Here is a 15,250-nt window from a genome sequence, read left to right as displayed (position 1 = left end):
TCTCAAGGCGAAGACACACTGAAAATAGTGAATAGAACTATTAATGTAAAGAAACGTATTAGAATTTAATACAATTATGTTTTGAATGGAGATAAAATCTATTAAAATGTACAGCTATTAATGTGAACATTCCAGCAAGCGTCTAATATTTGCAGTACTGAAAATAGATTCTAGCTGGTAGCTGCAATTCTCAAAACTATTCTCATTTTAAAAACATTAATATTTTTGAATCGTTGTCAAAATAACAATATATTTATCAAGATATAGAAAACTGACAGGAGAAGAAAGTATTTTGTAGGATTGATAGACACAGGTTGAAAGGAAATCAAATTGGTCGAGCCTCTTTGCTCCAAGTGCTCAAAAACTTGAAATTAGTAGCACTGAAAATAATGAATTATATGTAATTGTATTTCCTTTTCAGTCACTGAATAGAGAATAAAAACAGTGGGTGAAAATGTATTTTCCTGTTTATAAATACTTGAACAATGTTTTCTGTGCCTCAAAATTAGTTTTTATAACTTTCTTTATTATTATTTGTCAACAGCTAAGAAGAAACATGCCAATCTACTTGGCTTCTTGGAAGGCTCCTCCTAGTGTCTTTAAATCATCCAAATCAGAAGCTATGGTAAACCCAACCAATGAGGGGGTAGTGTGTGCTCCCCTTGACACACTTACAGAAGAAGAAATAATGATGAAAGAAATGGGTAATTTGCTGTTCAGACTCTTAAAATGGAGCCATTTATGACTAGATGTCATGAAAAATTCAGTGTTAAATATTTGTAAAATATTGCTTTTTATTCCTTATTTATAGCTAAATTTTGAGACCAGTGTGTTGATCCAAGTTTATGTGAAAACTTGATTTCAAATTCTGTTTAGGTCATAAGTGACTAGCCTTTGCCACAATTTCTGCTCTGCTATTTTTAGCATGCTAGTTCAAGCCAAGCTAATGTGAGTCTATCTATACATGTTGGAAATCACACCTCCCAGTTGTAGTGTAGATATCTCTGTCTACACTACGAAATTAGTTCGAATTTATAGAAGCCGGTTTTATTGAGACCGGTTGTATACAGCCGATTGTGTGTGTCCACACATAAAATGCTCTAGGTGCTCTAGTCGGCGGACCGCGTCCACAGTACAAGGCTAGCGTCGACTTCCGGAGCATTGCACTATGGGTAGCTATCCCACAGTTCCCGCAGTCTCCGCCACCCCTTGGAATTCTGGGTTGAGATCCCAAAGCCCGGATGATGCAAAACAGTGTCGCGGGCGGTTCTGGGTACATGTCGTCAGGCCCCTCCCTCCCCCGTCACAGCAACGGCAGACAATAGATTCGCGCCTTTTTACCTGGTTACCTGTGCAGACAACATGGAGCCCGCTCAGCTCAGCTGAGCTCTCCGTCACCATATGTCCTCTGGGTGCCGGCAGACGTGGGACTGCATTGCTACACAGCAGCAGCTGCTAACTGCCTTTTGGCGGTAGACGGTGCAGTAGACTGGTAGCCTTCATCGGCGATCTGGGTGCTGGCAGCCGTGGGGCTTGCCTTTTGGCAGTAAATGGTGTATTATGAATGTTAGCCGTCCTATTACAAGTCGGGTCATCGTACGTTAGCAGAGTCTTCCCTGAGCAGCCGATTGTGCAATAGGCCTGAAGACCATCGTCATACACCGCCCCGTATTTGCTGCCAAGCACCCAGAAAGATGCCGAGGGCTATCAGTCACGCTGCACCGTCGTCTTAAGATGTAAAAAATAGATTTGCTCTGTATTCATTTGCTTCCCCCTCCCTCCGTCAAATCAACGGCTTGCTAAGCCCAGGGTTTTCAGTTTAATCTTTGGGGGGACCATTCTGTGTGACAGTTGTTTGTGTCTCTCCCTGATGCACAGCCACCGTTCTTGATTTTAATTCCCTGTGCCTGTACGCCATGTCGTCACTCGGCCCGCCCTCCCTCCTTCCCCTAGTCCGTCAGATACTACGTTTGCGCCACAGCTCAGAGAGCCGAGAAGCGGTTCGCGCCTTTTCTTTGAATTCTGGGTTGAGATCCCAATGCCCGGATGATGCAAAACAGTGTCGCGGGCGGTTCTGGGTACATGTCGTCAGGCCCCTCCCCCCTCGTCACAGCAACGGCAGACAATAGATTCGCGCCTTTTTACCTGGGTTACCTATGCAGACAACATACCACGGCAAGCATGGAGCCCGCTCAGCTCAGCTGAGCTCACCGTCACCATATGTCCTCTGGGTGCCGGCAGACGTGGGACTGCATTGCTACACAGCAGCAGCTGCTAACTGCCTTTTGGCGGTAGACGGTGTAGCATGAGTGATAGTCGTGGGGCTGGCAGCCGTAGGGCTGCATTGCACCAGCCCCTTGCCAGGAGATGGTATATTATGACTGGTACCCATCGTCGTCGTACTGGAGTGGCTGTCAATCATGGCCACCTGGGCAGACATGCTACTGTTTCGATGATGATGGCTACCAGTCGTAATATACTATTTTCTGCCAATTGCCCAGTATTGTCTGCTAAGCACCCAGAAGAGGCCGAGGGCGATGCTGGGTGCTGGCGGACGTGGGGCTGCATTGCTACACAGCAGCAGCCCCTTGCCTTTTGGCAGATGATGGTATTTTATGATTGGTAACCGTCATCATCGTACTGGAGAGGCTATCACTCATGCTGCACCGTCGGCTGCCAGCTTAAGATGTAAAAAATAGATTTGTTCTGTATTCATTTGCTTCCCCTTCCTCCGTGAAATCAATGGCCTGCTAAGCCCAGGGTTTTCAGTTTAATCTTTGGGGGGACCATTCTGTGTGACAGTTGTTTGTGTTTCTCCCTGTTCCTGTACCTGTACGCCATGTCGTCTCTCGGCCCTCCCGCCCTCCCTCCTTCTCCTGGTCCATCAGATACTACTTTCGCGCCTTTTTTCTGACCAGGCGCCATAGCTAGCACTGGGATCATGGAGCCCGCTCAGATCACCGCGGCAATTATGAGCACTATGAACACCACGCGCATTGTCCTGGAGTATATGCAGAGCCAGGACATGCCAAGGCGAAACCCGGACCAGGCGAGGAGGCGATTGCAGCGCGGCGACGAGAGTGATGAGGAAATTGACATGGACATAGACCTCTCACAAGGCACAGGCCCCAGCAATGTGGAAATCATGGTGTCACTGGGGCAGGTTCATGCCGTGGAACGCCGATTCTGGGCCCGGGAAACAAGCACAGACTGGTGGGACCGCATCGTGTTGCAGGTGTGGGATGATTCCCAGTGGCTGCGGAACTTTCGCATGCGTAAGGGCACTTTCATGGAACTTTGTGACTTGCTTTCCCCTGCCCTGAAACGCCAGAATACCAGGATGAGAGCAGCCCTCACAGTTGAGAAGCGAGTGGCGATAGCCCTGTGGAAGCTTGCAACGCCAGACAGCTACCGGTCAGTCGGGAATCAATTTGGAGTGGGCAAATCTACGGTGGGGGCTGCTGTGATCCAATTTGCCAGGGCAACGAAAGACCTGGTGATAGCAAGGGTAGTGACTCTGGGCAACGTGCAGTCAATAGTGGATGGTTTTGCTGAAATGGGATTCCCAAACTGTGGCGGGGCCATAGACGGAACCCATATCCCTATCTTGTCACCGGAGCACCAAGCCATCGACTACGTAAACCGCAAGGGGTACTTTTCAATGCTGCTGCAAGCCCTGGTGGATCACAAGGGACGTTTCACCAACATCAATGTGGGATGGCTGGGAAAGGTACATGATGCTCGCGTCTTCAGGAACTCTGCTCTGTTTCGAAAGCTGGAGGAAGGGACTTTCTTCCCAGACCAGAAAGTGAACATTGGGGATGTTGAAATGCCTATCGTGATCCTTGGGGACTCAGCCTACCCCTTAATGCCATGGCTCATGAAGCTGTACACAGGCAGCCTGGACAGTAGTCAGGACCTGTTCAACTACAAGCTGAGCAAGTGCCGAATGGTGGTGGAATGTGCATTTGGACGTTTAAAAGCGCGCTGGCGCAGCTTACTGACTCGCTCAGACCTCAGCGAAAAGAATATCCCCATTGTTATTGCTGCTTGCTGTGCGCTCCACAATATCTGTGAGAGTAAGGGGGAGACATTTATGGCGGGGTGGGAGGTTGAGGCAACTCGCCTGGCTGCTGATTACGCGCAGCCAGACACCAGGGCGGTTAGAGGAGCACAGCAGGGCACGGTGCGCATCAGAGAAGCTTTGAAAACGAGTTTTGTGACTGGCCAGGCTACTGTGTGAAACTTCTGTTTGTTTCTCCTTGATGAACCCTCCAACCCCCCCCCCCGACCCAGTTCACTCTACTTCCCTGTAAACCAACCACCCCACCCCACCCCACCCTCCCCTCCCGCTTGCAGAGGCAATAAAGTCATTGTTTTTTCACATTCATGCATTCTTTATTAGTTCCTCACAGAAGTAGGGGGATAATTGCCAAGGTAGCCTGGGATGGGTGGGGGAGGAGGGATGGAAAAGGACACACTGCATTTTAAAACTTTAACTCTTATTGAAGGCCAGCCTTCTGATGCTTGGGCGATCATCTGGGGTGGAGTGACTGGGTGGACGGAGGCCCCCCCCACCGTGTTCTTGGGCGTCTTGGTGAGGAGGCTATGGAACTTGGGGAGGAGGGCTGTTGGTTACACAGGGGCTGTAGCGGCGGTCTCTGCTCCTGCTGCCTTTCCTGCAACTCAACCATACGCTCGAGCATATCAGTTTGATGCTCCAGCAGACGGAGCATTGCCTCTTGCCGTCTGTCTGCAAGCTGACGCCACCTATCGTCTTCAGCCTGCCACTTGCTCTGTTCATCCCGCGATTCAGCCCGTCACCTCTCCTCTCGTTCATATTGGGCTTTTCTCATCTCCGACATTGACTGCCTCCATGCATTCTGCTGTGCTCTATCAGCGTGGGAGGACATCTGCAGCTCCGTGAACATATCATCCTTCGTTCTACGTTTTCTCTTTCTAATGTTCACGAGCCTCTGCAAAGGAGAAACATTTGCAGCTGGTGGAGGAGAAGGGAGAGGTGGTTAAAAAAGACACATTTTAGAGAACAATGGATACACTCTTTCATTACAAGGTCGCATATTTCGGCTTGCAGGCAGCCATGGTAGGCCACAGTGTTTTGGCTTTTTTAACCTTCTTAACATGCGGGAAAGGTTGCAAACAGCAGCGCATTTCCCATATCAAGGATGAATTGGGTTGTCCATTTAAAATGGGGTTTCAATGTAAAAGGAGGGGCTGCGGTTTCCCGGTTAACATGCGGCACAAACACAAGTAAACCCCCCCCCCCCCCCCCCCCACACACACACACGATTCTCTGGGATGATCACTTCACCCCTCCCCCCACCGCGTGGTTAACAGCGGGGAACATTTCTGGTCAGAAGAGCAGGAACGGGCGCCTCTGAATGTCCCCTTAATAAAATCACCCCATTTCAACCAGGAGAGCTTTCTGGAGATGTCCCTGGAGGATTTCCGCTCCATCCCCATACACGTTAACAGACTTTTCCAGTAGATGTACTGGCCGCGATTGCCAGGGCAAATTAATCATTAAACACGCTTGCTTTTTTTTTTGTAATGTTTACAAATAGTTACAAAGTTACACTCACCAGAGGTCTCCTGTGTGCCCTGAGGGTCTTGGGTGAGTTCGGGGGTTACTGGTTCAAGGTCCAGGGTGACAAACATATCCTGGCTGTTGGGGAAACCGGTTTCTCCGCTTCCTTGCTGCTGTGAGCTACCTACAGTACTTCCATCGTCATCTTCCTCGTTCCCCGAACCGTCTTCCCTGTGTGTTTCTCCAGTGAGAGAGTCATAGCACACGGTTGGGGTAGTGGTGGCTGCACCCCCTAGGATCGCATGCAGCTCCGCGTAGTAGCGGCAAGTTTGCGGCTCTGCCCCGGACCTTCCGTTTGCTTCTCTGGCTTTGTGGTAAGCTTGCCGTAGCTCCTTAATTTTCACGCGGCACTGCTGTGTGTCCCTGTTATGGCCTCTGTCCTTCATGGCCTTGGAGATCTTTTCTAATACTTTTCCATTTCTTTTACTGCTACGGAGTTCAGCTATCACTGCTTCATCTCCCCATATGGCGAGCAGATCTCGTACCTCCCATTCGGTCCATGCTGGAGCTCTTTTGCGATCCTGGGACTCCATCATGGTTACCTGTGCTGATGAGCTCTGCGTGGTCACCTGTGCTCTCCACGCTGGGCAAACAGGAAATGAAATTCAAACATTCGCGGGTCTTTTCCTGTCTACCTGGTCAGTGCATCTGAGTTGAGAGTGCTGTCCAGAGCGGTCACAATGAAGCACTGTGGGATAGCTCCCGGAGGCTAATAATGTCGAATTCCGTCCACACTACCCCAATTCCGACCCGCAAAGGCCGGTTTTATCGCTAATCCCCTCGTCGGAGGTGGTGTAAAGAAACCGGTTTAAAGGACCCTTTAAGTCGAAAGAAAGGGCTTCGTTGTGTGGAAGTGTCCAGGCTTAATTCGGTTTAACGCTGCTAAAGTCGACCTTAACCCGTAGTGTAGACCAGGCCTAAGGGTAGAGTACTAGTATGTATACAGGGCACACTCCAGGAATAAAAATCAATAGAGATGAGACCAAGGTACGACTCTGGAAGTTATGTGGGGTTCAGGCTTTAACACCTGACCATGCTTTTGAATGTGATATTGTAAGGAAAGTGATGCTTTTCAGATTTGACAACTTGCATCAAGCCCTTACAAAGGATCCTGTAAGAGCAGAGGTGGGCAAACTACGGCTTGCGGGACCCTCCTGCCCAGCTCCTCCCCTGCCGTTCCCCTCTTCCCCGCAACCTCAGCTCACTCCGCTGCCAGTGCAATGCTCTGTGCTGCGCGGTGGCGACAGCATTGCTGGCTCCAGCCGGGCGGTGCAGCTGTAGTGCCGCCAGCCACCATTGCTCCAGGCAGCGCGCTAAGTGGGGCAGGGAGCTGGGGGGGGGGGGAAGGGGATTGGATGGAGGGCAGGGGAGTTCGGGGGGGTGGTCAGGGGGCGGGGCGGTCAGAGGGCGGGGAATGGGGGGTTGAATGGGGGCAGGCATCCCAGGGGGGCAGTCAGAAAGGAGTGGGGGTTGGATGGGGTGGTGGGGGGCAGTTGGGAGCAGGGGTTCCTGGGGTAGTCAGGGGACAGGGAGAAGGGATGGTTGGATGGGGCAGAGGTCCCGGGGGGTCAGTCAGGAATGAGAGCGGGGGTTGGATGGGGTGGCAGGGGGCAGTCAGGGAACAGGGGTTGTTGGATGAGGCAGGAGTCCTAGGGGGGTGGGCCATGACCCCTCCCCTAACCGGCCCTCCCTACAATTTCTGAAACCCGATGCGGCCCTCAGGCCAAAAAGTTTGCCCACCCCATGTAAGAGTCTGAGTCACCAAATCCATTCTCAAACTTCATGGCTTGTTATGATTATCAAGGAACAAGATAACAACTGTTACGTGTGGTGTTAGTGTGTTGGGGCATCACACAGAGGGCGGTGTTAAAAATTGCACTGCAGGGGTTATTTGTACTTTGACTCTATATTTCATCATTTTCGGAGGATTGAGCATAGTGAACTCAACATCCTGGAAGGTCACGAGGCACCACTGAACAATCTGAACTTTGCGTTAAGTTTTTGAGCAGTGGGGTTTGAGATTTGTTTGTTTGGTTTGTTTTTTGGGGCGGTTCTAAAATGATTTCTCGTTACCCTCTTGTCCAAAGCCCAGTTTTCCCTCTTCACTGCCACTGGCTCCTTGGAAATGGTTTCCTTGGCCGCAGAGGGCACTGGATGCATGTTAGTCCCTTAACTGTGCATGATCATCTCATCCCCCATCTCTCTGTCCAGAACAACCTGATTCTCCCTTGTCAGCCCTCCGTCCTATGGAATGGCAGGGCTAAGCAGTGGTCCCACAGATTGAGGACTAGGCAGAGCGTACAGGAGCAGTGCAGGGATCACTCTGGAGTCATTGGAGCTTGTTTTCAAAGGGGGACAGAAATTGGGGCAATGGTTGGTGGAGGCTTGAGGGCAGAGTGAAAGTTGCCCCCAAGCTGTGATATGGATAACTATCCACTAGGAATTGGATCAAAGTAGTTGTAATTGGGCCACGGCCTGATCAGCTTGAGAGAGTAAATAGAAGAACTAGATTAAACAAAAAAACTTTTTCCAGTTTATCATTTACAGGGTTCTTGTTCAACCAAAATAATACACACCAGCAAGGTATCTGGCCACATTCACTGAAAGCATTTTTAAGTCTGTAAACTCTTTTTAAAAACAAACAAACACCCTAATATGAATACCAGACAAACTAAACAGGAGAGCTCTTATGTCTTCAGGGGTTTCTGACCTGACTTCTGGTCAGCAAAGTGCTCTTGCATGAAACTCTCAGAAATTTAAAAAGGGTCTAAGCTGTAAATAGGCAATGCCCACTTACATCAGCACAGCGACTTGCATCTAGCTAAAACTATTAAACCTCTTGCCGGGAATTAACCCAAAACACCCATATTGCTCTCTGAAACACTTGATCTTCCTTCGTGGGAAACCACTGGGTTAGGGTGTTGCATATCTGTGAGATCTCCCTGCATTGGGATACGTATACCTTGATACAAATACTAAATCGCTGACTCTGATATTATGTAAAGAATTGGCTAGAATACTTATGTCCTTTCTTTTTCTTCATTATAGTGAAAAAATTTGCTCAAGACCGAATTGCACCTTTCGTAAAAACAATGGATGCAAATGCGGAAATGGATGAATCTGTACTGCAAGGACTATTTGAACAAGGGGTCTGCATATTTTATTATTTTAATTCAAGGGTTACATTATTATTAAATGTTACTGCCAGTTGTGCAACTTTTTTTTCTTTTAGATTAAGTAGTTTGAATGGATGTTAGTCTTTTCTGTTTTCAACCCTAAATTGATGTTTAGTGAGAAATTACAGTTAGAAAAGTTTAAATGTGTTTCATTCTGACATTTAAATTCTAACAAAACAAGATCAGAGTGGTCATGGTGATGAATCGCATATGTGTTGATAGCTCTGTATTCTGTTTTTTGTATGAGTAAATAACCCTATCTTGACCCCTATGCAGTGATTATCAGCTTGTTAATTTATTGTAGGCATTGCAGAGGGATCTGAAGAGATGTTACATTCTCTGACTTGCACAAAAGTATTTTAATTGCTTATTACCTGTAAGTAATTTTTTTTCCAGTAGTGAAAATATTTTAAAATCTTGTCAGCCTAAATTACTGTCTGTGATAATCTCCCCACAACAGTTGTATTTACATTCTCTCCCTTTTAGCTAATGAGTATTGAGCTTGGACCAGAGTATGGAGGAACTGGATCTTCATTTTTTTCTACCATACTGGTGGTAGAGGAATTAGCCAAGGTTGACCCAGCTGTAGCTCTTCTGTGTGAACTCCAGAACACAATTACTAATAAATTGTTTATTACATATGGAACAGAAGAACAAAAGAGAACTTATTTGCCCAGACTGGCTAAAGATTTGGTGAGTTAAGTATGTCCTTTACTAAATTACATAAAATGTTATATGATTTCATAATGTTAGTGTCTATTTAGGGAATTAAATTATGCATTGCATTCTAAGGCAATATCTTCATATGCAAACATTGGAATGCTATTTGAGAACTGAAATCTGTCATTCCAAAAATAGCCTGGCACTTTTGTAGCCGGTGTTGCAAGGTATTTACGTGTCAGATATGCTAAACGTTCATATGCCCCTTCATGCTTCGGCCACCATTCCAGAGGACATGCTTTTATCCAAGGATCACTACTATACCAATATTAATCCTCACAAAACCTTATGAGGTAGGAAGGAAGTATATGAAGTATTAGGGCCAGACTACTGGTTGGCTAACTGAGGCACAGAGGGTTACACCATGAATAAGTTTGGGAGAGCAGGGAAAATGTTGAAGAAGTCATGACTTCGTTCTCCCTAGCTCTAACCTCTAGACAACCCTGTCTTCACACTTATAAACCTAACCGATACTACCCACAATATATAGGTTAAGAATGGTTGAACTATTTAACAACTTTATACTTACTTTCCTTTCAAGTCTTATATTAATGTTGCATGCAGTGCATATATTTTAAATAAAACCTTTCATGTAGTTTTCCCTTCAATTGATAGACAGGCAGTTTCTGCCTTTCAGAGGTTGGATCTGGCAGTGATGCATTTTCTTTGAAGACTCGTGCTGATAAGAAGGGAGACTACTATGTTATCAATGGCTCAAAGATGTGGATAAGCTTTGCAGAACAGGCTGGAGTGTTTTTCGTGATGGCAAATGCAAATCCTCCTTTGGTAAGTTGCTAAGGAACAATTGTGGCTATTTCCTGTGGCTGTTGATAATATGATACTGATGTAATATGGTGTAAATTCTTTGCATCTTGCTCCCACTAAAAATTGATTTTTAAAAATTAGTCATATTTTCCCTGAATCATCTATATGAGAAAAATGGAGAACCTGGTGAGTATTTTAACCAATTTCTTCACACACCTGGGAAAATAAAAATGTCAAAATAGTAACTGCCTAAATGAGGGACCCAGCACATATTGACACATCCTGTCTCATCAAAGAATAGACATTCTGAGTCTTAATGGCACTTCCGTTGTATCTTTTAATGTTTTTGTATTAGCAGGATACTGTGATTAAAAGTGCAATAGAACTAGGCCTATATACAATGGACAGGAAAAGTTAGTACAATATTAAAATATGCCCATGTGACAAAGCACATTTGAAAAGAGACATGCCATGTTTTTTCATTTATCAGTTTAGATATAAGTAAGGTAAAGACAAAAAAATCCTAAACTACATAGTTTAAAATGTAAAAACATTTCCACCAGTTAACTAAAAAAGATGGTGCAATTGAAAAGTGAAAACTGAGCAGCTGCAAAACTTAATTATTAGCAAAGGTGTTATTTATAATATATATATAAAATAAATGTATGTGTGTGTGTGTATATATATATATATATATGTATGTGTATATGTATATGTGTGTATGTATGTAATTTCTTCATTCATAAATAGGTAGACAAATTAAGAAAAAGTTCCATAATATTAGATACACTGAAGTTCAACTAAGTCTATTTTTAATCTCCTTCATGAACACTGAAATTTTGAAGCAAATTATTAATTCCGGGAAACAATGTATTTCTGTGTCAACAAACAGACAATTTCAAACTATAAAATGAAGTGCAATAGTTAATGAATGGGATAAGTCTCGCACAAACACTAATTTCAGCTAAATGTGGAATCTGTTCATCCTCTTGCCATTTGTGTGCAACTGCCATTACTGTAAATGGGAATTACATATGTGCTATGTGAGACTAGACCGATAAAGTATTATACACTGAAATATCATGTAGCCTGTATTTTACACAAAGCTTATAAATATTGCAGCCAGATATTATGCTAAGAGAATATTAAGGTTGGAAAGTGAAGTAGCCAAAATTTAGCATATGCCAGGATTAAGGTTGCTCATGTATATTGCCACATGCCTTATTTACTGCATACTATTAAAACTCTGATCTGAATACAAAATTAATTTCCTTTTGGACTTTTCTGTGATACTGTAGCAACTGAGTGCTTCACTTATGTTAACTAATTTATTTTCCCAATTCCACTGTGCTGTGAGGTAGTAGTATTACCCCCATTTTATAGATGGGGGAAACTGAAGTACAGAGTGATTAAAGTCAAAAGTGTCCACTAATTTTGGGTGCCCCAATTTGAATCACGTAGGACCTGATTTTTTCAGAATACTTGGTATTTTATATAGCCCTTGAAATGTTCAAAACACAGTTTCCAGTAACTTCAGTAGCAGCTGTGAGTGCACAGCTCCAGGGGTCTTATTTTGACATTCATAAAATGAGGAACACACAATTTAGTGGACATTTGCAAAAAGTTTAGGTTGTGATTTACCTTGCATCACATAGAAACTCTGTGATAGAGGCCAGGTTAGAAACCAATTCTCCAGGATAGTGATCAACTGCCTTAACTATGAGACCACACTTTCTCTTCTTGCAACCCCCTGCATTCACTGCACACCTTCCAGCTTCTGCAACAAATGAAGCAGGTATCCTACAGATCACTCTCTTTCACTGCACAGTCCTGATTTATCCCATCCCAAGTCCATTCTGCATATTGAAAAAGTTAGGTGTGTGCTGTAGAAAAAATAGTATTAATGGGCAATCTTAATTTGGGCTTATCCTAACTTTTGATTGTTTTTAAAAAAAACTAGGAAATTATACACAAAAAATACGTCAAGGTTGCAAACTGAAAAATAAAAATTCCCTCATGTGGAATTATACTGACCTCTGTGTGCGTCATCCACAGAGTTGGAACCTTTAGATCCTCTGCATAGACCTGCTTGAGCTAACTTGGTAACTGATAGCAGTCATAGCTTGTCCTCCTTTATGGGGACTAGCCATTAGAGGTGGATGAGAGAAACACTTTGCCATTAGGTTTCACAAATAGTCGCTGACAGCAGAGGAATTTTAAGTTCATTTCTAGGTTCTTTTGGGTGTATGCTCTAAGTGATCAAACTCTTCTGTCCCTCTTTCTGTATCCACAAGACCTGACTCATTCTGTCTTTGTCTCCTCCAGACAGACTGTCTTCTGATAGTCCTGTCTCTCCCCACTTCTAACTCCATATACCAGGCTCTGTCTTTCCCCAGGCTCCTTGTCCCAGTCTGTTTCCTTGCCTAATCAATCCCAGGCTCCATGCCCCTTCCCAGGCTCCTAATCCAATTCCAGTCTTTTTGCCTAGCCAATCAAGTGGATAAAGCACAGTTGGGTGACCTTGTATTTGCTGATGGCACTGTCCTGCTTAGTTTGACACCTCATTTAATAGAAAAAAAAATCCAGCTTTTGGCAGACACAGCAAATGTGCTGGTTTGTTGATAAACAAGGGGAGGACAATATACATGACTATTGTTGATGCAAAAGCAACCGCTAGAGTAGACTTAGAAACACTAGGAAGAAGTAATTTTACCTGTTTAGGGAGTCAGATGTGCAGTGATAGTGACACCATGCTACATGTCAAGCAACAAATATCAAAAACAGCAAACAGCTGTCACAAACTTGAAAAGATTTGAAAAAAGAAGTATTTTACCAGGGGAAAAATGTATTTTTCCTAATCTTGAAAATGGCTGAAACATGTTTGCTGAAATTCCACTGCTCCCTCCTCCCCCCATGAGCCTAAAAGCCAGCATGGAAAATTTTAGCCCGAACAGTTAAAGTTTGGCAAAGCTGTTATAAGCAATTGAAAAGAGGGTCTTCTAATGGGATGTGTCCGAAAACCTTAATTATTGGCACTACTACCATATCCACATATAATAAGTCTTGTGACTCACCTCGATGCTTTAGGCATATTAACTTTTTTTGTTTTCTAGGTAACTCTGATTATGTTGGGTTCAAGTATTTAAGGTAACTTCTGTTAGGAAATACATGTTTAACCAGATTTAGAAATGGCATAAAATACCAGATGTACTAGTAAGAGCTATCAATAATAATAAATTGATACGTTATCAAATTCAATACTTCAGACTTTTTGTAGTGGATTTTATCAGTATGAAAAATGTGTAAACGAATCCTGGGGATTGGAGAATGACACAAATTAAACAGTGTTACATAATATGAAATAGAAAATAACATTACAGAAACTGGGAAACATCTTTCAATGATGTTGCAGGAACGCTATTTACAAATGAACACTGAAAAGACTCAAGAACCTTGTTACATATTTTTTTCTCTTTTACAGTCTGGATGAATATTAATTTTTGATCATTGTGATTAATATTAAATAAGCATTATGTGATAATAGACAACAGCTATTTTTTTAATCATGTTTCTGTGAAAGAAACCTTTAAATTATTTACATTTTTAAATTAACATACACAAGTAAAAATTAAACCATTATGGAAGAATATAGTTATTTATTAACTTAGACTTCAAGTTAATATTCGACTAGATGCTCCCCACTATTTAGTCTTAGGGGAATTCTGCACCAAAAAATTAAAAATTCTGTGTGTGATATTTTACAATTCTCCATATTTTATATGTCAAAATAACACAATATAATCACACCAATTTCAATTATTTTGGTAATTTATTTCAAAATAACTGTCAGCAAGTATGTCTTTAATAATATAGACGACACAAAATTCAGAATTTTTTTTTGACAAATAGATTCCTTACTAGGCAAATTAATACAGAACTTTGAGTAATTCATTTAAACTATACTACAGAAATGTATTTCCCGCATCCCTCAGAAGTAGTAGAAAGGCTTGCGGGAGTTAGGGCTAACGGAGGAGCTGAGGGAGAGGGACGGAGCCTGGGAGTGAACCTGGAGGATTGTTGGGAGTGCGTGGCAGAAATATGGAACAGATTTTCAGGGGAGGAATAGGGAGTTGGGGAGTCTCCACCATGCAGGCCCTGACTGGCCCCTAGCCTCTCCCATTCAGTCAGGCACTTTACCCCCATGCCTTTGTGGCCCTGCACCTCTTCCCATTCAGCCCCGGCTCAATTTTGTCACCCCACTAGCTCCTGACCCCCACCCTAGTTTGCCCCCCCAGTAGCCCTTCTGAACCCCAGTCCATAACCCCACAGCAGGCTCCCTGTGTGCCCTCTCTGTCTATCCTCTGCCCATGCCGCCGAACCTGGCTCCGCAGGCAGGGTGCTGTGATGAATGCAGCAGGTTGCAGGGTGTTACTACCAGTAAGCTGCTGCTGTATGTTCTGGCATCACAGTGGCCTCTGGTGGGCAAAAGGTGGAACTGCAGCATTTCTTGGGCAGAATGTATTTTCTTCACAGAAAAAAAAATTCTGCGCTGGACATGAATTCTGCATGTACGCAGTGTCACAGAATTTCCCCAGGAGTAAGACTCTATTTTACAGCATTGAAGGAGAAAATTGTATGTGGAAATAGGCAAGAGAATGGTGCCTAACGCCATGTATATCGCCATCTGTCATATATATAATAGCTGTCTGCAGCCTCACCACATGAATGCCATACTGTTAAGGCTTGTGAAGGTGCTAAACTTCCCTGGTCCCTTTTGATATCAATGGAAATTGATGGTACTTCAAAGGATCAAGCCTTTGGGGCTCTGCTGAAATTGGGTTCTGGTTGCTGCAAATGGGGTGAAGCACGGGAAACAACCACTCTGAACAGCATGATTTCATGGAAAGGCCACAGATTTACATAATAAGATGGTGTGATGCTTCAGAGAGCAATGCTAATTCTTCTACCTCACAGAGTAGAA

General features: G+C 44.2%; 1 protein-coding gene across 1 annotated transcript in view; it reads left to right on the top strand.

The window, feature by feature from the left end:
- The window catches only part of ACADSB (acyl-CoA dehydrogenase short/branched chain), a 32,633-nt gene that overhangs the window by 2,338 nt on the left and 15,045 nt on the right, over nt 1-15,250 (top strand). Inside the window, exons 2-5 of the mRNA XM_054036281.1 lie at nt 545-704; nt 8,657-8,757; nt 9,271-9,477; nt 10,120-10,290. Of these exons, the coding sequence (XP_053892256.1) occupies nt 545-704; nt 8,657-8,757; nt 9,271-9,477; nt 10,120-10,290 (639 nt within the window). The remainder of the gene's footprint in view (nt 1-544; nt 705-8,656; nt 8,758-9,270; nt 9,478-10,119; nt 10,291-15,250) is intronic.

Source organism: Malaclemys terrapin, chromosome 7 (assembly GCF_027887155.1).
Source record: "Malaclemys terrapin pileata isolate rMalTer1 chromosome 7, rMalTer1.hap1, whole genome shotgun sequence".
Lineage (NCBI taxonomy): Eukaryota > Metazoa > Chordata > Testudines > Emydidae > Malaclemys > Malaclemys terrapin.
This window is presented reverse-complemented; position numbering and strand designations above follow the sequence as displayed.